The 20,631-nt window shown below is 54.7% G+C and overlaps 1 protein-coding gene across 1 annotated transcript in view; it reads right to left on the minus strand.

The window, feature by feature from the left end:
* COL13A1 (collagen type XIII alpha 1 chain) overlaps positions 1–20,631 on the minus strand; it is a 146,479-nt gene that overhangs the window by 64,733 nt on the left and 61,115 nt on the right. The window contains exons 3-7 of the mRNA XM_037029257.1: positions 15,827–15,834; positions 13,552–13,578; positions 10,787–10,822; positions 7,781–7,807; positions 6,521–6,571 (exon numbers count right to left, since the gene is read on the minus strand). Coding sequence (XP_036885152.1) covers positions 6,521–6,571; positions 7,781–7,807; positions 10,787–10,822; positions 13,552–13,578; positions 15,827–15,834 — 149 coding nt within the window. The remainder of the gene's footprint in view (positions 1–6,520; positions 6,572–7,780; positions 7,808–10,786; positions 10,823–13,551; positions 13,579–15,826; positions 15,835–20,631) is intronic.

The raw sequence follows: 20,631 nt of genomic DNA on the forward strand, positions 1-20,631 counted from the left end.
GCCTCATCTAGAGGATGGGGATAAGCGTATAGGCCCCTAGGATCACTGAATTACATTCCGCTGTGCTTGCAAAGCCCTTTGAAGTGGTAGCTGCCATCACCAGATGTTTGTTGGGTTGAACAGAACCTAAAAGCCCCCAAAACAAAGCAGGATTGCTTTTGAGCCTGGTATCTCTTAGGACCCAAGGAGGCTTGTCCTTGCCAAGTAATAGTTTCCAAATGAGGCCCTAACCAGAGGAAGATTTCCCTGGATCCATCTGCTGTGAACGCAAGTGCTCAAGGGACACGGCTGGCTGAGATGTGGACCCTGCTGGCAGGGTGGGCGCACTGGCCAGGCGGGGAGCATGCTGCAGGCTCAGGATGGGCTTGTGGCAAGCATCCGAAAGGGCCAGAGGGAAGAGATGCCGCTCACATATCAGAAGGGCCCCCAGCTTCTCTCCTGTCGAGGATAAGAGATGCTAAAAATAGCCCCAAGGAGAAAACCCGGAAACAGTGCAATGTAACCTCTGCAACCTGCCACTGTAAACTTTCGACTCTTCCGAATGCTGAGATGCCTGAAGGAAAGGTCAGGAGGAGAGGATTCCAAGAAGCGTCTTCAAGTCCCACTCAGGCTAATGTTTACATGGTGAAGATAATCGCACGGTTTGCTAATTACAGAGCCGGCCCTGGTAGCAGGAGGCATCTCTCCAACTAAAAGCCAAAAGCAGGGCTAACCAAGGCTTTTTCAGGGATCTTGGGAAGAATGTTGTCACTGACCAAATGGAAACTCGGACTGCACGTTCTGGAGAGTTTGGGCCTGGGTAAGGCCCTTGGAGAGGCTTGGAACTGGGTTTTAATTTACAACAAATTCTATGCTGAGGTCAGACATCCTTTCCAATGTTTATTGCCAGTCCTATTTATTTGTGGACAGCCTGTTTGTATCCTTTAGCGATATTTTCTCCTCTGTTGTTTGTCTTTTTCCTATTGATTTGAGTAAAGCTTTTTGTCGAGCACAGTAAGTCTTGGATACTCGTGTGTGTTGCAGACATTCTGTCCAGCTGGCTGTCTTGTTGGTGATGTATTTTGTGCCATGTGGAAGTTTTACATTTATTCAATCTTTCCCTGTGGCTTCTGGGTTTTAAGGGCCTTCCCAAGTTAAAAAATATAAAATGTGTGCTCATGCTTTGTTCTTGTATTTTAGGGTTTTGTGTTTTACATCTAAAGTATTTTACGTATTTGAAATTTATTCTGATATAACAACCGAGGTAGATATTCATCAATCTAGTTTTCTCTTTTTATTGTGAAATCGAGCCTTTATCACAGACCAATTTCCAGGATGCATTTGGCTGTGTTTCTGGCCTCCCCATTCTGTTTTATGCGCCGATATAATTTCTCTGTTTTTATGACACATGATGATAAATAGAAAAACTGGTCCCCTCGTCACTATTCCCCTTACACTATTTTTCAGAACTTTCCTGGCATCCTCACAAACATTTTTTTCAAGTTCACTTCAATTAAGATCGTATTAAAATGATGGATTATAGATTTGTAGATTAGTGTTATATCCTTCTAAAGCAGAACAAGGGAAACTAGCATTACATTGCTCTCTGAAGTCTCTTCCCTTAACTCAAAGCTAGGGTGGGGAGGGAGCCTTGCGGACCCCTGCTGTTTGGAAGTCAACCCCGTATCCGGCTACTCTTCCCTGCCTTCTTCCTACCTGCAACTGGTGCAGGATAATGCAACACAGACAGACAGAATGTTCTGGTCGGAGCGAGCCTACTGGAAACCTCCCCTTCTCTTCTGTCTGACTCCAGAGAGAGGCTCAGTCGTGTATCTTTCCAGAGCCTGCCTCACTTCACCTCCCTCTCTCCAAGTCAGTGCTGGCTTTCACGTAAGACTCTGTGCTGTGAAGTGTGGAACACTGGCTGGGGTAGGGGTGAGCAGGAAGGAGAGTCCTGCTGTGTACAGCATTTGCCAATTTCTGTGGTGTAAATATTCCCACCATGGCCGATTTTAAGCTACAATTGTGATTTCATTCAACACAAAGTTGGGAGCGGTGTGAGAGCCAGGGCGACCAGCTCAGGCCACGTCTTGATTATTGCAGGTGCCTTCCAGCCAGGCCCCTGCCAGCAGCCTCTTCTGTACATTCTCCACGTTGGGGCAGGGCAGTCAGGAGACCTTTTAAAACTGCCAATCTGATCTTGTCCCTCCTCCGCTGAACATAACCCAAGGGCTCTCCACTGCCCTCAGGAGAAAGTCCGGACTCCTGAACGTTGCGTCCGGGTCCTTCACGATCAGATCCTTGGTACCTCGCCAGTCTCACCCCTGCTGGGCTCTGTAAAGAACTTCCCCATTTGTCCGGTAGTTTATAGGAAGCCTTCCTGCCTTGGAGAATCAGTGCTCGCCCGAGCCTGGCACCTGAGTCACTTCTGCTCATCCTTGATCACAATTTAGTTATGCCTTCCTCCCAGAAGCCTTCCGTGCCTGCCTCTTCCCCAGGTCCGGTGCCTCCTCCTGTCCCCACAGCTCCCTCACTGCCCCAGGCCAAGCACTGACTGCTGCCATTGTAATCACTATGGCATTGCTGGTCTCTTTGCCAAGAGGCAAGCAGGTTGCAGTCAGGTTTTCCTCGTCTCCCAGTACCTAGCACGCAGAAGGTGCCTAACAAACATTAATGAAATAAGTAAACCAAGAAACACTCAACATGTGTATTGACCTGATGGGGGTATCTCCTGGTGAATGAGGGCTGCAAGCTCAGGGAGCTCCCCCTGGCCCCTGAAGAGAAGCTGGGGGCCTCAGGGAGGGCTTGAGCTCCCTTTGAGATGGGGGGCGTTCCCTACCCTGGCAGATGGCCTTTCCAGTGCCCGTTGGGCCAGCCAGCCTCTCGAGGCCCCAGCCTCCCCCTTGGTTTAATGGGACAACCACTCCAGCATCTTGCTCCATTACAATGTGAACCATCCTTCCCAGAAGTGCCTGGATGGTTCTCCTTTTGGTCAGACCACGTATGAAACTCTAAGAGAAGAGGCAGGTGGCCCCCAAGAGCAGCAAGGCTGGTCTGTCCGCAGCATGTATGTGGGGCCCTTCCGGGCCAAGTGTAAAGCCACGTAGTCCCATCAGCGCCTGCCAGAGGGCTTGCCCACTTGACCTCTACCTCTTAATGACAAATGACCCCTTGGTCTTCCCCTGCCCTGCTCTCATCAACTCCAGGTAACTTCAGGAAACGAGCCGATGGGGTTGCCCTGGTGTCTAGTGAGGACTCAGCAGGGATGGCCCCTGCCATCACCCACACAGGCCAAAATCAGAGGGCACCAGGCTTGGTCAAGCTTCCTTGTGCCTCATCTAGCACCACACAGCACCAATAAGGAGAACCATTTTTCCTCCTTAAGGTAAAAATCTGTTGAACAGGAGAGCTTAACACATGGAAGGCAGCGTCGGGAAGGAGTGCTGCCTGTGGAATGCAACTGATGGGGCCTGACCCAGACTCCAGCACTGACTGGTGAGGGGACCGCAGGCGGGCTACAAAACTGTTTCTATGTCTGTGAAATGGACTGGCGGGCCTGCCTCCCAGCTTCGTCGGGAGAGAGGAAGGAGACTGGCACGTGGGAAAGCTCCGGGAGGGGGCTAGGTGCCCAGGAGACAGAAGTCATCACTGTTACCTGAGCAGAGGTACTTTCACCATTGGAGTCAAATCCAACACGGGAGTCGTGCTCCTGATTAGGCTTATGACACGGGGCTGGAAGCCAGGGGAGCTGCGGCAGACCACTGCCCCGAGCACGTGCTCCAGAAGTTGTAGGAAAGAGGCCTTTTCTACAACTTTTAGGCGGCCTGTTGACAAGATGCTGCTGAAAGAGCTGCTCAGAGAATGTTACAGCAACAACTCGGTAGACTCAGTGGGATGTCTGTGGTCGGACCAGCAGGCAGACAGATGGTGGCCATCCCTGTCCTCCTAATAGGCTCACCCCAGACACGGTCCTTGCCATTATAATCTGGAGGTCTGTCCTTCTCTGTAACCTTCCCATATCCTGGTCGCCCCCTGACTGGGCACCACCTTTGTCAGGGAGAGCTGGGCTCAAGGCATCCACGCCGTGGCTCCCCTAATACACAAAGAGGCTTCCGGCCCGTGTAAGCTGTGGCCATGTGAGCCTAGAGTCACAGGGGACCCTACCCCGCTCTCCGTGGGCTGCTACAGCAGCAGGGCTCTGAGTGCAGACTCTGAGCCGCGCATCCCGCCTGAGAGATCAAATCCCAGCGTGACCACATTCCAGTGTCTGACCTTGGGCCAGTTACTGAACTTCTCTGCACCTCGCTTTTCTCCTCTATAAAATAGAGATGGAAATAGTAGCTGCCTGCGGGACTCCTGTGAAGATTGAGTTACTACATGGAATGGTCTTAGGAGACTGCCTGCCCCAAAACAAGTGCCGCGTGTCAGCCCTTAGCATTATTATCCTTGTGGTCTGGGCTAGAGGGCGCCTTGCCGAGAGGGTGTGTCTACATGGCCCAGGACCCTTCTAGCCCTGACTCCAGCCCAGACCCCAACCTGCCTGCAAACCTTTGGCTCTCCTGTATGACCTTCCCCAGTCTTCAAGCAGGGAGATTGGCTCCGCTTCTCAGTTCTCACCGTAGGCCCTCCCTGGCTAGCTCATCACGACTCCCTCCATCAGACTTAGCAATTTGCTCTCTGATCCCTCTCCTTAGAGCGTGGGCAGTCTAAGACTGTGGCTTCCCATTGGCTCTCTCCACTGAAGGAAAAGAATGGCAGGCAGAGCTTCATCCATCCATTGGGCTAGCCTCAGCCTCCCGGAAGCTGTTACCTGAAGGGAAGGTACAGCTCCCTTCACTCTCTTGTTGTAAATAGCAGGTCAGGAACAGCACATAGCAAAACATTGCAATGGTGGCCTGTTGCCCTCGTGGAAGCCCTGAATGCCAGAGGCCCTGGGTTCTGATCCTGCCTGGCCAAATCCTTCCCCCTCTCTGGACCTCAGTTTCCCCTTCTCAGAGGGCTACACTAGACCACTGCTGAGCTCCTTTCCATGCTGACATTCGGTGATTTTTTTGAAGCCCCATGGTTCAGGCACTCTTTGAGAAAAACAGCCAGTCCTCCTTCCCATAGTCACAGTGTCTTCCCCCATCACCACCCACGCCACCCTTCCAGTCCCTAAGAAGCATATCTGAATGGAATCATCTCTGATTTTCCCAAGACCCCCAGCCATGGGGAGGAGGAACTAAGACATAGTTCCTCCCAGGCTGAGCACAAAAGGAGCTTTTGAGGGTCAGTGGTGGATCTGGCATCGGCCAGGACCGGGGGTGGGTGTCAGACCAGGAAGTCTGGACCTCACGGGTATTTGCTCCACGGGCTTCTGGGAATATGGCTTGTCCCCTGGAAAGTGGGAGCAGCCCCTCTAGATGGGAGTGGGCACTTGCTTCCCTCTGCCTGTAGACAGCAGGGCCACCTTGCAGCTGCTGCAGCTTCGTGGCTAGAGGGTAGGCCCTTGCACACCCTCCCAACAGGCTGTAATTTAGGTATATTTAGTCAGGCCACTCTCGTTAACATCAACATAGCACTGAGGCCCAGCCTGGCCACCACATCACATGTGGTGTCCACCACACCCAGAGGCCAAGCTTCCACCCCAAGCCCTTTTCAGTGACTCGCCCATCCCGCCCACCCCCAAGAAAAGCAAAAACCACTTACAGGGGGGCCACGGGGACCGATGATCGACATCCCAGCATCTCCTGGGACCCCCTAGAGAAGAGAGAGAGAAGAGAGGGGTCGGGAGCGAGGAGCAGGGGCAGGAGGGGAGGGGGTGGGGAAAGAGTCAAAGGGAGGGCTGGCAGGTGGGGAAGAAGAGGCAGGCGAAGGTGGGGTGCCAGCCGGAGGCGGAGCACAGAGGGGCCGGGGGTACAGAGGGGGAGGGAAGATCAGGGGACGGGAGACACACGGCGGGTGAATGGGACATCCAGAAAAGATTGAGAAGGGCAGCAGGGAAGCAGGAGGAATAAAGCAAGAAGAGGTATGGCCCAAGCAGAAGACGTGGAGACCAGGGAAAGAGGGTGGTGGGACCTCAGACCAGGAAGGGGGAAGCAGAGGATTCAGTGCAGTGATGGGCAAGAGGGTGGCACAGGGTGGGGGAGAGGGAGGGAGGAAGGGGGGGACACAGCTCAGCCATGGCTGCTCAGGCCCCAGAGGCCTCTCCCCCACCCTGTGCCACCCTCTTGCCCATCACTGCACTGAATCCTCTGCTTCCCCCTTCCTGGTCTGAGGTCCCACCACCCTCTTTCCCTGGTCCACACGTCTTCTGCTTGGGCCATACCTCTTCTTGCTTTATTCCTCCTGCTTCCCTGCTGCCCTTCTCAATCTTTTCTGGATGTCCCATTCACCCGCCGTGTGTCTCCCGTCCCCTGATCTTCCCTCCCCCTCTGTACCCCCTGGCCCCTCTGTGCTCCGCCTCTGGCTGGCACCCCACCTTCGCATGCCTCTTCTTCCCCACCTGCCAGCCCTCCCTTTGACTCTTTCCCCACCCCCAAGAAAAGCAAAAACCACTTACAGGGGGGCCACGGGGACCGATGATCGACATCCCAGCATCTCCTGGGACCCCCTAGAGAAGAGAGAGAGAAGAGAGGGGTCGGGAGCGAGGAGCAGGGGCAGGAGGGGAGGGGGTGGGGAAAGAGTCAAAGGGAGGGCTGGCAGGTGGGGAAGAAGAGGCATGCGAAGGTGGGGTGCCAGCCAGAGGCGGAGCACAGAGGGGCCAGGGGGTACAGAGGGGGAGGGAAGATCAGGGGACGGGAGACACACGGCGGGTGAATGGGACATCCAGAAAAGATTGAGAAGGGCAGCAGGGAAGCAGGAGGAATAAAGCAAGAAGAGGTATGGCCCAAGCAGAAGACGTGGAGACCAGGGAAAGAGGGTGGTGGGACCTCAGACCAGGAAGGGGGAAGCAGAGGATTCAGTGCAGTGATGGGCAAGAGGGTGGCACAGGGTGGGGGAGAGGGAGGGAGGAAGGGGGGGACACAGCTCAGCCATGGCTGCTCAGGCCCCAGAGGCCTCTCCCCCCAGCCCTGCCCAGGACACTCTTCAACCTGTCCCAGATCCAGCCGAGTTTCGGTCCCCTTCCCCACTCCTACCCCCAGCTCCCCATGTGGCGGCACTCCCTGCAGCTGGTGAATGGCGACTGGCCTGCCCCATGGATGGAGCTGCTGAAAACAGAGGGTGAGGATGAGACACACACACGTGCTGTGTGGGCCCTGCAGCCCTGAGCCTGACAGAGGCTGGAGCTGCCAGGGACTTCCTCGTCCTGGTTTCAGAGTAACACTGAGGGGCTGCATTAGGGCAGAATTTGGCAGGGAGGGGCAACAGAAGGAGGATGAAGGGTGCATGAGCAGAGATGGAGGTGAGAGGCGATGCTCTGATAGAAGGACCCAGCCCGTGCCCTGCTGGGAGGACGGCAGGGTGCGGCGTCCCACACAAAACAACGACTGGTATGCTCCTTGCCTCTGGGAAGGGTGACTTCCTGAGGCTCAGAATCAGAACTCTGAGGCCACAGGCAGCCTCAGCAGGCCGGGGAGACCCACTCAGCCAGTGAGGCTGGAGTCTTAGCCCAGGAACCCCAAGACCCTGCCCGATGGTGTGGAAGCTATTAGGAAACTGGGCCGTGAGAGGCCGAGAGCACGGCAGGCCTGGCTGGCGGCTCTGCTTAGCCTGCACGCCAGCAGGAGGGCTGAGCGAGGGCCTCACAACGGCCCCCAGGAGTCCACGGGGGTGGAAGCCAAGGCTGGGGCAGAAGGGCAGAGGGAAAGCGTGGACTCACCTTCTCACCTGGTTGGCCCTTTATTCCCTGGGGCAGCCACATGCAACACGGGGTGCAGGGAAGTGAGAGAGGGAGAGAAAAAAGAAAGGATGAGAGAGAAGCACACACACAAGAATCTGTGTTGACGGCACAACCACCAAACAAAAGAAATCACCGTGAAATAAGAAACAAAACAAAACACAGATGCTGACACATGACAGGTCCTGCATCCAGCAAGCACAGGGCGGGGGTGGCGACTGCCTCGCCCCTCGGTCTGGCCCCAGCCCGCCACTCCAGATGACGGACAGAACCGTGGGAAGGGCCCTGCGAGGCCTTCTCCAAGTGTGTGTGTGTGTCTGTGTGGGCATGTGTGCGTGTGTGAGAGAGAAAAAGAGAGACAGAGACAGAGAGAGAGGGGGAGAACCCACCCAGGTCAGAAAATTGGCCTGAAAGCAATGGCGCAAGCTAGGGGCCATCCAAGGTGGAGGTGGGCATGGGGAGGCTTTTCCAAGAACTGCATTATGCGGTGAGATCTAGTTGGTACAAAGGTCCAGCTGAGCACCAAGCACAAAGCTTTGCCAAACCAGGCACCCAGGAGTCCTTAGGGCTGGCCAGGCGGCAGAGAGTTTGGAGGAACATGGACGGACAGATAGTAGGACACACATATCTGGGAGGATGGAGGATGCATCTGGGATGCAGAGGAAAATGGGTAACTGCCCAGGGTCCCTGTCACCATAGTGACCAGTGGACAAACAGCCCCCACCAGCCCTCATCCACAGAAGCCAGTGGTGCCACCCCCGGTGAACCACAGGCACAATTCAGGCATCTTACACCCATTGGCCAACCTGGTTCTTATCAGGCGGCTTATGTCAGGCCCACTGCTGGGCAGCCAAATGGGTCCATTGCCACATTTAAAATAGCACAAGTGCCATGACACCCCCAGCTTGAAAACAGCTTTGTGTGGAAGGAAATGGGAGACCCCCTGTGGCCTGCCCTCCCGCCCCACCGCTGTGGCCAAGCTAGGCTCGGAGGGACACTTGCTGGGTGAGAAACAGTCCACAGGGTTCAAGAAGGAGGGCAGGAGGGGCAGCAGTGGAGGCAGGCCTGGAGGGGCTGCTTTGCATTTTCCAACCTGCCTCGCAGCCCGGTAGCTGCACTCAGAGTCGAGTTTCCCGAAGTTTACCTATTAGGGGCAGAGGGTTTGGAGTCTGACTGTCAGCTTGGGTACAAAACCCAACTCCACCCAAAACTGGGCTGACTGAGTTTCAACATGCCCACCAACACGGTGGGGGGGGGGTCGTGGAGGGCTACAGTGGAGAACATGCAGGGCTCAGGCCCACCCACGGCCAGCCCCGAGAAAGGCTGGCTGGACGTTGTTTCCCTGCTCTGCACAGAGAGGGACCCAGTGACAGTTTGGGGGACTCTGTGTTTGGAGTTGGAGAACTGAAGGACAGAGACAGGGTCAGGCAGGAATTCCACAGCGCCGTGACCTGGGAAGCGGTGGGGCAGCCTCGTGTGGAGCGGCACGGGGCTCCCGGCCTCCATGTGCTGACAGAGAGCCCTTGGGTGGGCCCTGGGGAGTTCCAAGCTCTGTGACATGGAGCACTGGTTCGGAGCCCCTGAAGTGTTCCAGGTCCTGAACCTGGGCACTGTGGCTTCACCTTAAGGAACAGACCCTCTATAGAGCCATGAGGCCAATGTTGGAGAGGGAAAGCAGCTTTGTCAGGGTCAAGGGCACAGGTCTGGAGTCAGGCTGCCTGGACTCAAGTCCTTGATCAGCCACTCCCAGGCCATGTGACCGTGGGAAAGACACTTAACATGTGAGCTTCCATTTTCTCATCTGAAAGATGGGGTGGGAACTGTGCCCACCTCCTGCAGTCCTTGTGAGGCCAAATGAGCCAATGTGTGTGAGGCTCTCAGCGCAACGCCAGCACGCAGTTAGCACTCTCGAGTGTCAGCTCTGGTCTGGATGCCTTTTCTCTGACACCAGGCTCACACGCGCAACAAACACACATGGATGCCGTACCCGGGCCTGAAGCCAAGCAGCCCAGGAGGTGAAGTTATAAGGAAAAGCATGTGAGTGACATGAAAAGATGGCATGGGGTCACTGGGGGGCACCTGGGAGCCAGGGTAAAGGCCAAGGCTCCCAGGTGCCCCCCTGGGGAGGTGGGGAGTTAGGGGTCAGACAGGGTGGTGGTGGTGAGGCTGGCACATGGCCATCACTGCCTTAGGCTGCCAGCTTGGGTCTCTCCTGCCCTTTCTAGCCCCTCAGAGGCTGGGAGCCACCAGGACAGTCTGCAGCACTCGGACCTCCAGGCCCAGCATCAGCCTTCCCATTCCTGAGATATCCCGCCCTGCCCAGCAGTCCTGGTCCCCTTTCACCATCTAATTTTTCAGCAGGAGACGTTAAATGTTTTAACTCCCAGCATCCTGGTGAGTATCCAAAAGCACCACCTGGGGCAGACCCCGCCTTCACCACCTTCTAGTTTCTGTCTAAGGAGGTGCCTCCAGAAGTTGGCTCCACCAGTTTCCACAGGGCATTGGAGGCTGCAGTTCCCACTATCTTTTGCTGCTCTTGCTGCAGTGTTGCGGGGGAGGAGGGGGCCTGGGGGCGAGTGGGGTGGCTGTAGGGGCAGCTATAAATCTGATGGTGAGCAGCCGGCCTCAGGCATGGAGTGGGTGCGAGTCCTCCCAATGTCAGGAGGAATTCAGGCCTCTCCCCGCCCTCCCAGTAGGTGATTGGCAAAGAGCTTTATTCATGCTTTTTCTTGAATTTTTCCTTTGCCATGGCAGCTCTCTGGAGGGTAAAGCCATATGGCAAGATCTGAAGGGCTGAAATAAAGCATCTCCTCTCCTAGCCTGTGCCTCTCTGAAGCTGGCTTCAGCGAGGGAAGAGGGAGGGCCAAGTCCCCCTTCTCCCCCCTTTCCCCGGCGGGGGTGGGCAACACCTTGCCATGGTTTGGAGGACAAGTTAGCATGGAGAAGCAAGCAATGGCCACCCAAGCAGGGAAAAATGAGCCAACTCACCACTCGTCCAGGCATCCCAATGGCACCTTTGTCCCCCTAATGAAGGAGGCAGAGACAGTTAGATGTGGCTGGAGTGGGGCCAGCATGGGAAGGGTCCCAAGGGCTGGCTGTGCACCCAAGACCTGTTTTGCACAGGCAAGTTGGGCCGATGCCCAGGCATCGTGTGAGTGAACTTGCCCATTCAGCCTCATGGACTGTTTGGCAGGCAGCCACCCCTTATTGCTGTCTGCACTTGGGCATGGTGCTGCGGTAAGAGCACTGATGTGGGAGTCTGGCCCCCAGCCGGAGCCTCAGTTTCCCTATGGGTTCCATAGTGGGTCCAAGGCTCTTCCTCCCTCAGACTTCTGTTGTTGCAATCCATTCCAGCCACAACCAGAAGGTACCACATCCTTGTCACCTTGCTCAACTCCAAGGCACAGAGCAGGGTGAGGGCAGCTCCCGTGTGACAGGTGAATCACTTCCCTAAGTCTGTCTTAGGGACGCTCCCTGGCTGTGGAGGCTACAGACAGGGCCCTTCCACACCCCCTTCCTCACGCCACCCCCAGTGCCAGCAGGAAGGACCGCGAGCCATGTGGATGCAGACGCATCACGAGTTTCAGCTGCTCAGAGGGAAAGCTTTGTTTTGCAGCCAGGGGTTACATCTTCTCACTCTGGAAATCCGCTTATTAAGTTTTGTTCCTCCCCTCTTGGTAGAAAATATTTTTTTGCAATTATAAATGTGCAGACATCATAAATTCTGGGATGGGTCTGGGGCTTGCTGGGAGCCTGGAAGGCTGGAAAGCAGTGGGGGCTGAAAAGGAGATGGTGTTTGTCCCACTGGGGAGGTGAGAGCTGGGCTCGTGCATTCCCCTGAAGGGTGTGGGCATTTCTGGGGTAATTCTGTGCCTGCTGACCCCACTGAGGCAAAATGTCTCGAGCGACAATCAGCATCCCAAGATGTATGTGGATGCACCTGCAAGTAGCAACTGGCTCTGAAATCAGGCTCTTGTGACAGGCACCTTGTCAAGGCCAAGGGTGTCTTTAGTAAAACGTTCTTGGCTGTGTGGCAGGGTAGCAGCATTGGTTGTAAGCCTGGATGTTTCCCTAAGCTCCCTAAGCATCTGCACCTCTGTCGTGGGGCTGTGGGGAGGCTGCCGTGAGGCGATGTCTCCAGAGCGATTATTCCCAGTGCCCGCCTCCTGGGGAGTGTTGCCCAAATGGCATCTACAGGTAGCAAGCCCAGTGGGCAAGTGGATTCTATAAGCGTGTTTGTACTTCACACACTTTGTATTTCACTGCAACGAGGGGCCGGCACCAGCAACTCTTTCTCTGGTGTCTCCCAGGTCCCTTCACGCGGAAGCGTGCGCATGGACCGTGGCCTGTGGATCAGCCGCCCTTGCTGCTGCGGGACACCAGGCCCACTGAACGTCGGGTGTGACATCCCCACGGCCCACTCACTCCTGGGCTTTTGAATGATATTGCAGCATGTGTGCTTGGGTTTCTTCTCATTTTGTTTGAAAAACTAATGTTCTTTGCAGTCCTGGCCATAAAATGCTCAGGTTCGGGTCGGGCGTGGAATGGCCAGAAACTGGAAACTATGTGCAGCAGCCCCTGCTCTGCGACTTGCCCCCAGATGCTTTTTAAAGGTGGATGTCATCAGAAGGAAACAAAGTCTGCCCACGTTCCCCCAGTCATCTGATTTTTTTTTCCCTCCTTGGGTTTCAGGGGACCCACTCGCCCTCCCTCCTTTGCTGCAGGGCTTGGACTTACTGGGAGCATTTCCATTTTCAAGGCTAAATATTCTCCCACGTGCATCTCATTAAGAAAGTCACTGCCGGACACGAATTCTAGAAGCTGTTGGATTAGTCACGAGGTTATAGTATAATGCATGTCAAAAGGGGTATTGGGGTAAGAGGGATGCACAAAGGGTGTGTGATTCAGAGGACGTGGTCTCTGGCCCAGGGAGAGAAGACCCCCTGGGGCCAGCCCTGGATCACACGCCACACCTCACCTCGGCCCTCTGGCAGGCGACGGCATTCCTGCCTGAGTCCCTCCCCACCCACGGGCCCACAGCACCCAGCACTCAAGGCATATTTGCTTCAGGCTCTACCTCACAGAGCAACCAGTGCCTTCAAAGACTTTAAAGATGGTTCTCCGACTTGGAGCACGGCCCACGGGAAACAGCAGTATGGAATGGGGTGTGATAACGGGCTGCCAAGAGGTTTACAACGAAAGCTTGGGCAACTGGATGAGGTACTTTACCTCTCTGGGTCTCGGTTTTCTCATCTATAAAATGGGCATAATGATGACCCATTTCACTGAGTCATTGAACAAATCAAATGTACGAAGAGTGATTGTCATAGTGCCTGGCACGGATTAAGGTCTCAAAGAGAGGTGGCTATCACTATTATTTCTACTTTTATTCCAAAGCCCTCGTGGTTACTTGGCATGGCCTCTCTAGCTTTCAGAAATGGTAACTGGGGGGCAAACAGAGTTTTTGAGTTTGTTCTCACCAGAGGGCAGAGGGTAAAGCAGAGACAGTGGTCTTAATCTAGGTTAATGTGCAGGAGGGCACCCCTTCCGGGCCTCCATTACAGGACCATCGGTCTGAAGTCAGGGCCAGGGTTGAAGGGGCCTGCCCTTCAGCTGTGGGTTACAGAAGCTGGACAGAGGCCTCTCGCCCAGGTACATCTGGAGGAAAGCAGCCATCCAAACTCGCCAGTCCTTGGACTGGGAATGAGCATGTGAGAGAGATTTGGAAGGAGGAAGAAATAAAATCTACTTACCGGGAGGCCAGGTCTTCCCATAGGACCCTGAAGGGAAGGGGGAGAGGGACGTTTACAAAGGTACAAGCACTGTGGTCCCCGATGGTGCCACGCCACCCAGCCAGCGGTGTGACCTGTGCGTGCTCCGTTATTTTACAAATGCAGCGAAGGGAGGGCCTTGATCATGTTCAAGGATCACATTCAATCAGGGCTGACAGCTGGACATCATGTATTTCCCTATATTCCTCCAGAGAAAAAGATGTCCCCACTTCCCTTAGTCATCCGTTCCAATCTCACAGTTTCCATAATTAAGAAATGCTCTCTAAAATCTAGCACAGGCATGGCCAACAGATGTCAGCGTGAGTGTGGGCCCCAATGGACTACCTAAAGAACTATGTTTAAGAGCCTCCGAATTGATTAGCAATGTCTGCCGTGGGCGAGAGGAGTTGGGCAGTGGCAGCCATAGGTTTCACACCACTTAAGTGATTCCTGCTGCTACTTAAAGCCACCCTTCATGGCTGTGTTTTCTAGGTACCAGCAGTCCTTGTGCTCACAGGGGCCTGGCTCTTCCAACTGGAGGACAGAGTCACCCCAGGAGAGGCTCCCAAGATACAACCAGAGGGCAGCAGATAGGCATTGCGACAAGCTGCCATCTCCCTATCCCTCACCTCTGGCCAATGGCATTCTTTCTTTGCAGAAGCAGAGAGAACAGGGCTAGGGGGTGATTCCCAACATGGTCAGTTTCCCATTTCCTCCTCCTCCTGCCTTGTGGTTTCAGCCACAGTCAAAAGGTTCGGGACTCTTCTGTGTCAGACTGAGAACGTGAGAGAGCTACTTGGGCCCCTCCCCGTCACTGGCTGACTCTGGCGGCGGCCAGGTGGGCAGGGATTGTAAGGAGGGACTCAGATGCAACCCCTCTCATCTGTGCCTGCACAGCAGAGCCCACGGGAGCGGCAGCACCCGCTCTAGCCGGGAACAGCCCCAAGGCAAGGCCAGTAGAAGCTCTCAGGATGCCCCAGGGACCCAGAGCTGAGCTGCTGGCGTGGCCCAGCAGCCTGGCTATGGGGAGATGTGTGGCAGGGAGGTCCCAGGGGTGGGGGAGGTGAGGACTCTTTTTGGCTTTGTCAAAAAAGAAGGAAAAACCGGCCCGTTTCCAGCAGGTGGTCTGTTGAAGTTTCCTACGGCGGAGTTTATTTTGGAAGATTGATGATAGGAATTGAGATCTGACATCCAAGACGTGCCATGATAAATCACCCTCCTCCTTTCAGGGGTTTCCTCCCTCTCCGTAACTTAGCAGACCTGGAGCTGGGCAGCACCATCAGCCCAGCCAGCTCAACCCCGCTCAGGACCCACGGGGAAGAGCAAATAATGTCTTATTGCAGACTGAGCGGACTGCTCTTGCCGATACGGGGCAAGCGGGGAAAAGCTACGGAACTTCCTTTTCGGGGCAGGGATGAAACCTGGCTGCTTTCAGCAACCTTGAGAAAGATCTGATGCCGAGGGCTGGGCCCTTTCAACTTCAGTCTGTAGCTGCCCCTGCGACCTCTGGGTCTTTTGTTGGGATATCAAATGCGGTCCTCAAGAAGACACGCTCCTGTTCTCCGGATCTATTACTTCTGGGGCCAGTCTCCCTGAACGCTTCTCAGGTTCTCTGGCAATGACTGGGCTCCCGCCCCACCCTGGGCCTTAGAGCGAGGCCAGGGGAAGGAGCCCGGAGTGCTGCCTGTAGTTTGTGTTGTCTCCTAATCGAACAAGCTGACACTGTTGTCTTAACAACAACAACAAAAACAACAACAATCACCATCACCTGCCCAAAGTGACTCGGCTAGAATGGAGCTGCCCACCCAGCCATGCGGGCACCGTGTCCTCAGGGCTAGTCCACACCTACAGCTGCTCACTGACCCGTTTGCTGAATGGGCAGCAGGCTTTCCAAGGACCAAACCTGAGCTGAGATGATCTCCTTCTTCTTTTTAATACCTGGTGCTCCTTTGACTCCAGTTCTTTGGGGGACAAAGGAGTGGGACTAACAATGGGGCATGACAGCCTTTCAGATTGAAATTGGGACCTGCTTTGGGGGCAGCCATCGTCTGGCCCTGGAGAGGTGCAGAGGTGGATGGAAAGCAAAACGGCAGTCCGCTCCCCCACCCCTGATGATCTGGAGGGACCCCGCAGGCTCTGGAGGGCGTAGGGTCTCCTCAGGAAGACAGCGGGCAGTCCCCCCTCCCAGGGCCCGGTTACCAGCAGGGAGCAAGGCCTTTCAGACGTGTGAGACCAGGCTGCAGCTGGAGTTACTTACAGGAGGTCCTGGAAAAGAGAGAAAATGCCAGGGTCAGTGTCGCTGGTGAAAGTATGGGGAAGGCTGCCTCAGAAGCAGCGTCCAAGAATTCTTCAGCGGAGGGGTTTCCATCTGGTCTTCAAACTTTGTATTTTCCTGGCCCACTTTCACCAATGTAATCTCTTCTCCCTTTATTTCATCTCCAAATTTTCATTATTGGATGAGGAATCCAGAGGTCTGGGCCCCAGGTGCAGCCCTGCTGGGACCCTGACTTCCCAAACAGCCCTTTCCACGCCTCAGCTTTCCACCCCCCAAAATGGGCTCCTCGGGACGTGCCTGAGCTTGGGTACATTGCTGCTTGGTAGGACACGGGGCAGTGTGCACCAAGGCCCATTCATGGCAAAAAGTCAAAAGCATAAGGGAACCTAAAGCGATTACAATTTTGAGCTCGCTGGTGCTCCTCTCCACGCTCCCACGAAACGCGACGGAAAACTAGCGGGAAGCAGCAGGGGCGGAAGGAGGCTTCTCATTCAGTTCCCTGCCTGATGTCTATCGGCCTGTCCTAGTTTCTGCTAAGATGTGAGTCAGACGTTGCTCTTCTGCCCTCCTGGCTCTACTCCCCACTGCCTTTCTCTCACCGCCCACCTCTGTGCTCCGGCCCCACCCACGCTCCACACCTCTCTCTTTCCTTCCCCTCCCCTCCTTTCCCCTTCTCTTCCCTTCTCTTTTCTCCTAGTCGTACCCACTCGCCTCCCTCCCTCCCACAGGCCTCAGCAATAGCCCTATCTCATTACCGACAGTGGCCAAGAATGACAAACTCAAATCCTCTGCAAAAGGGGGCAGGAGGATGGGTGGGGAGGGAAGGTAGAGAAAAGCATCCATGGAAAGATAGTGAACTTGAAGGCATTTCTGCAGAACATGAGTCATGAACCCCTGGGGCCTGTGGGGTTCCCAGCTGGGCCTGGGGAGTCTGCCCAACCCCTGGCGACCTGGCTGCGCTAACACAGCTGCTACTTCAGTTGCTTCTTTTATGCTCGGCCAATAAAGACTCCTTATGTTTCCCTTCGGTCCTCACGTTCCCAAAGCCGGCTTCCTTCTCTCCATCTTTATGTGCCGGCTTCTCTGTCCTGGTCCCCACCCAGGAGGAAACAGCCACCTTGATACTGGCCTCTGTCAAGTCATTATGTTAAGGGGGCATAAAAAAAGTCAAGAGGTGCGATGACTGGGCGAGAGGGCCCCAGCAGCCCTGCAGGCCAGCTCGCAGTCTTACAGAAAAGCGGCAGGGGTGAGGTGGAGGGGAGTGCCTGGGACCTATTAGGCTGAGGGGCAGGGGGATGTCACCCAGAATCTGAAAATATCTCCCCCAGTACAGCTTGCCAGGGGGGCCAGCCCTGCTGGGAAGCCCGCACCTCCTGGCAGGAGGAAATATCCTTATGAGAGGCAGGCTAGTGACAAAGTCCAGCCCACGGCAATTTTTGGATGGTTTAGTCACATGGAGGGCAGATGCCCCGCACCCTCGGGCCCTGACAGCTCTGGCTCTCAGTGCTGCAGGCTCTGGGAGAGTCCCTGGTGACGCAGCGGAGCTCTGGGGACAGCCCCGCCTGCTGTGAGCCATCTGGGCTGCACGGATGTTACCAGACATAGGGGGCAACCGACAGGGGGGGTTGGCTCTCCGCCAGGTCCCTGGAGAGCCACTTGCTCAGTCCAGCCCTGAGTGATATCAACTCTCCTGAAGATTTCAAGGGTTTTTATATTACCACTACCATCGTCACTGTAAGCAACTCCACGGTCCTTATTACATGCCAGGCGTGATTGTAAGTGCTTTCCTTTAGGGAAAAGATCCTACTGTCCCGACATTTCAGATGAAGAAACTGAGGCGTGGAAATGCTGAGTTGCTCCTTCAAGGCCCTTCACTGAGCTACCTCTCTCCATGCCTCTCAGTCAAAAAAGAACTCACCTCACCCCAAATTGCGCAGAGCCGTTGCCTCTCCATGCCTCCCCACAGATCCTCTCTCTAGACCCAGCCCTCTCATGTCCCTTTTCGGGCTCCTTTTTCTGATGCAAGGAGATTTGGCCCTGTCCAGCTCTTCCAGACCCGCATTCCCCCACCACCCTTACAGCAAAGCATGTTCAGCAAAAAGAACACACTCCTTTGTAGTTAATCCTGTACCTTGGGAAGGGGAAGAGAGACAGGGAGTTATGAAGACTTGCTATCACAAACATTCCCCCTGCCCCCATCAGTGATGATCCTGAAAGGCCCCCTGGGAAATCTTTAGCCCTCCCGGGGGAAACCTAGCTGCTGCCCTGCCCCCCACAGCTTTCATCAGACCCTAGAGTTCAGAGCAGATACAGCATCTGCTGTGTCCAGCACCCCGAAGCATGAAATGCCTTTGTGAAACCCAGCAGAGCCTAGTTGGTCTCCCATGTGAGCCACTCACTCAGTAACACGGCTGTTGACTGACCTGTCTCCCTAGTCAGTCACCAAAGGATATAATTGTCCCAAACATCACCAAGTCCCCATTGTACAGATGGGAAAACAGAGGTGCAGGGAGGTAGCGACCTCGCTGGGTGGGTGACCTGGATGGGAGCATCCAGGTCTCCTGACTCCCTAGCCATGGGTCTTCCTAACAAACTGTACTATCTCTTACGCGTGTGTGGTTGCCCCTGCAGAGGTACAGCGCACACTGCCACATCCCGAGGGAGGAGGACCCCACCCTGTGCCTGCTGCGGCAGGGACAATCGAGAAATCTGTCCCAGTCCCTGGGGGGAGCAGAGCAGCCTGCAGCAGGTCCCCAGGGAGAGGCGCAAAAGTGCCGTCTGAGATCTTCCTGTCACCCACTGCCTTGGTGAGGGCACTGCTGTCCGTCCCGGGGTTGGCTGACCTCCTCCCGGTAAGCAGCAACGTCCCTTCTGAGTGGACATGTGGGAATGGATCCCTAGGGAGAATCCTGGGGTAGGGTTCTGGTCATGACTTTCTTCAATCATTTTTTGTATATTCATTCATTCAACAAACATTAAACGATCACTTACCGTGTCAGTCTGTGGGCTGGGCTATGACTACTTAGAGCTGAATAAGGCACAGCCATTGTCCTTTGAGGAAGGAAAACTTCATTTTGTGAGCACCTAATACCTCCCAGGCCTGCTGCTAAACGCCACTGATGCAGAGATGAATAATAACTCACTTCCTCCTGCGAGAAGTCAGCAGTTTCCTATATTAGAAAGCTGGAGAGGGTCCAGCCAAGAGAACTAAAACTAGTGGAAGGATTTAAGGGAAAAGGTTTCCTGCAGAAGGATTCATTCATTCCATTAACATTTACTGAGGGCCCATCACGTGGCAGGTGCAAGGCTAAGTACACTCACTAGAACAGAATATTTCATCCTTACGACGACCGGGTGAGGCTGGCACTGTCATCTTCCTATCACAGATGAGGAACCTGAGGCTTAGAGGGTCAGCAACCTGCCTAAGGTGGTGCCCCTGTTTTAAGTGGTGATATCTGGGGTTTTTCTTTTCTTCCCTTCTCTTTTCTTTGTTATTTTCCCTCCCCTTCCCTTCCTTCCCCTCCCCCTCCCCTCCCCTTCCTCTTCCTCTTTTCCTTCCTCTTCTTTCCTTTCCAGTTTACTGTAATTTCCATATAGCAGAGCCTGCATTTGAACCAAATCTCTCTTACTCAGAAGCCTGTGCTCTCCAGCTAGAGGTCATGAAGTTCATCAGAGGTGGGATGACTTTCCAGGTAAACTTTCACTCTCTTCCCAAAGGCTTGGCCCCACCCAGACCCTGGATTCAATCCTGGTCCTGGATAGGAAAGTACAGAGTGGCAGGATGTGCCCAAGTTCAACGTCATAGGAGCTGTGATCTCACCCTGCTTGACTGCTGGGCTCCCAGCAGCTGGGGTCCCAGCCCTGACCCACGCCTCCTGGCGCTGGCTGCCAGGCTGCCCGCGGCGGCTGCTTCCCAACTGGCTCTGCCACGTGCCGACCCGCCCATTCTGCCAGGACAAACACTCTGCATCCAGGCTCTCCTTTGAGCTGGGTGACTAACAGTGCCTGTCACACTCTATCTGCTGGAGCAGGTGTTCTTGACCGGAGGTGATTATGCCCCCCAGAGGTAGTTGGCAATATCTGGAGGCATTTCTGATTGTTCCAACTGACAGGCTGCTTCTGGTCTCTAGTGGGCAGAGGCCAGGCATGCTGCTAAACATCCTACCATGCTCGGCACCTTCCTGTAACAGCACTGTCTGGCCCCAAATGTCAATCACGCTGGGGATGAGAAGCCCTGCCCTGGACTAATGGCACCAGTCCTGCCTCCAGGCTCCCCTCATGCCTATGGTTCTGCCTGTGCCCCTGGGTTGAGGCCCCAGCCCTCACTCAACCCTGGGGTTTGCCAACGTTTGGGGTCCCATTCTATGGGTTGGCCTTTTCTACCTCCACACAAGACCTTGTTAGGACACATAATAATTCATTTATTGAGCATTTATTCTGTGCTTGACACTATGCAAAGGACTTTATGTACCCTATTTCATTCAGTCTACTGAACAACCCAGGGAAGTAGCCATTATTACTATTATTATTATTACTATTATTGTCATTATCATTACTATTCCCAATGCACAGATGAAAAAGCTGAGGCCCAGGGAGTTGAAGCACGTGTTCGCTGCCGCAGAGCTCACACGTGGTGCTAGAACCCAGATCTGCCTGATAGCACCTCCCAGGACCACAGTGTCCTGAGGCTTAAAGGAGGCACGTGGTGGAAAAATAAAGGAGGAGCCTCTTCCTTAAGGAGAGCTGAAGGAGGGAAGTTTGAATGAGGAGGCTCTGAAACCATCGAG

The sequence above is a fragment of the Sturnira hondurensis genome, unplaced genomic scaffold (assembly GCF_014824575.4).
Source record: "Sturnira hondurensis isolate 20B ecotype Veracruz unplaced genomic scaffold, ASM1482457v3 Scaffold0020237, whole genome shotgun sequence".
Lineage (NCBI taxonomy): Eukaryota > Metazoa > Chordata > Mammalia > Chiroptera > Phyllostomidae > Sturnira > Sturnira hondurensis.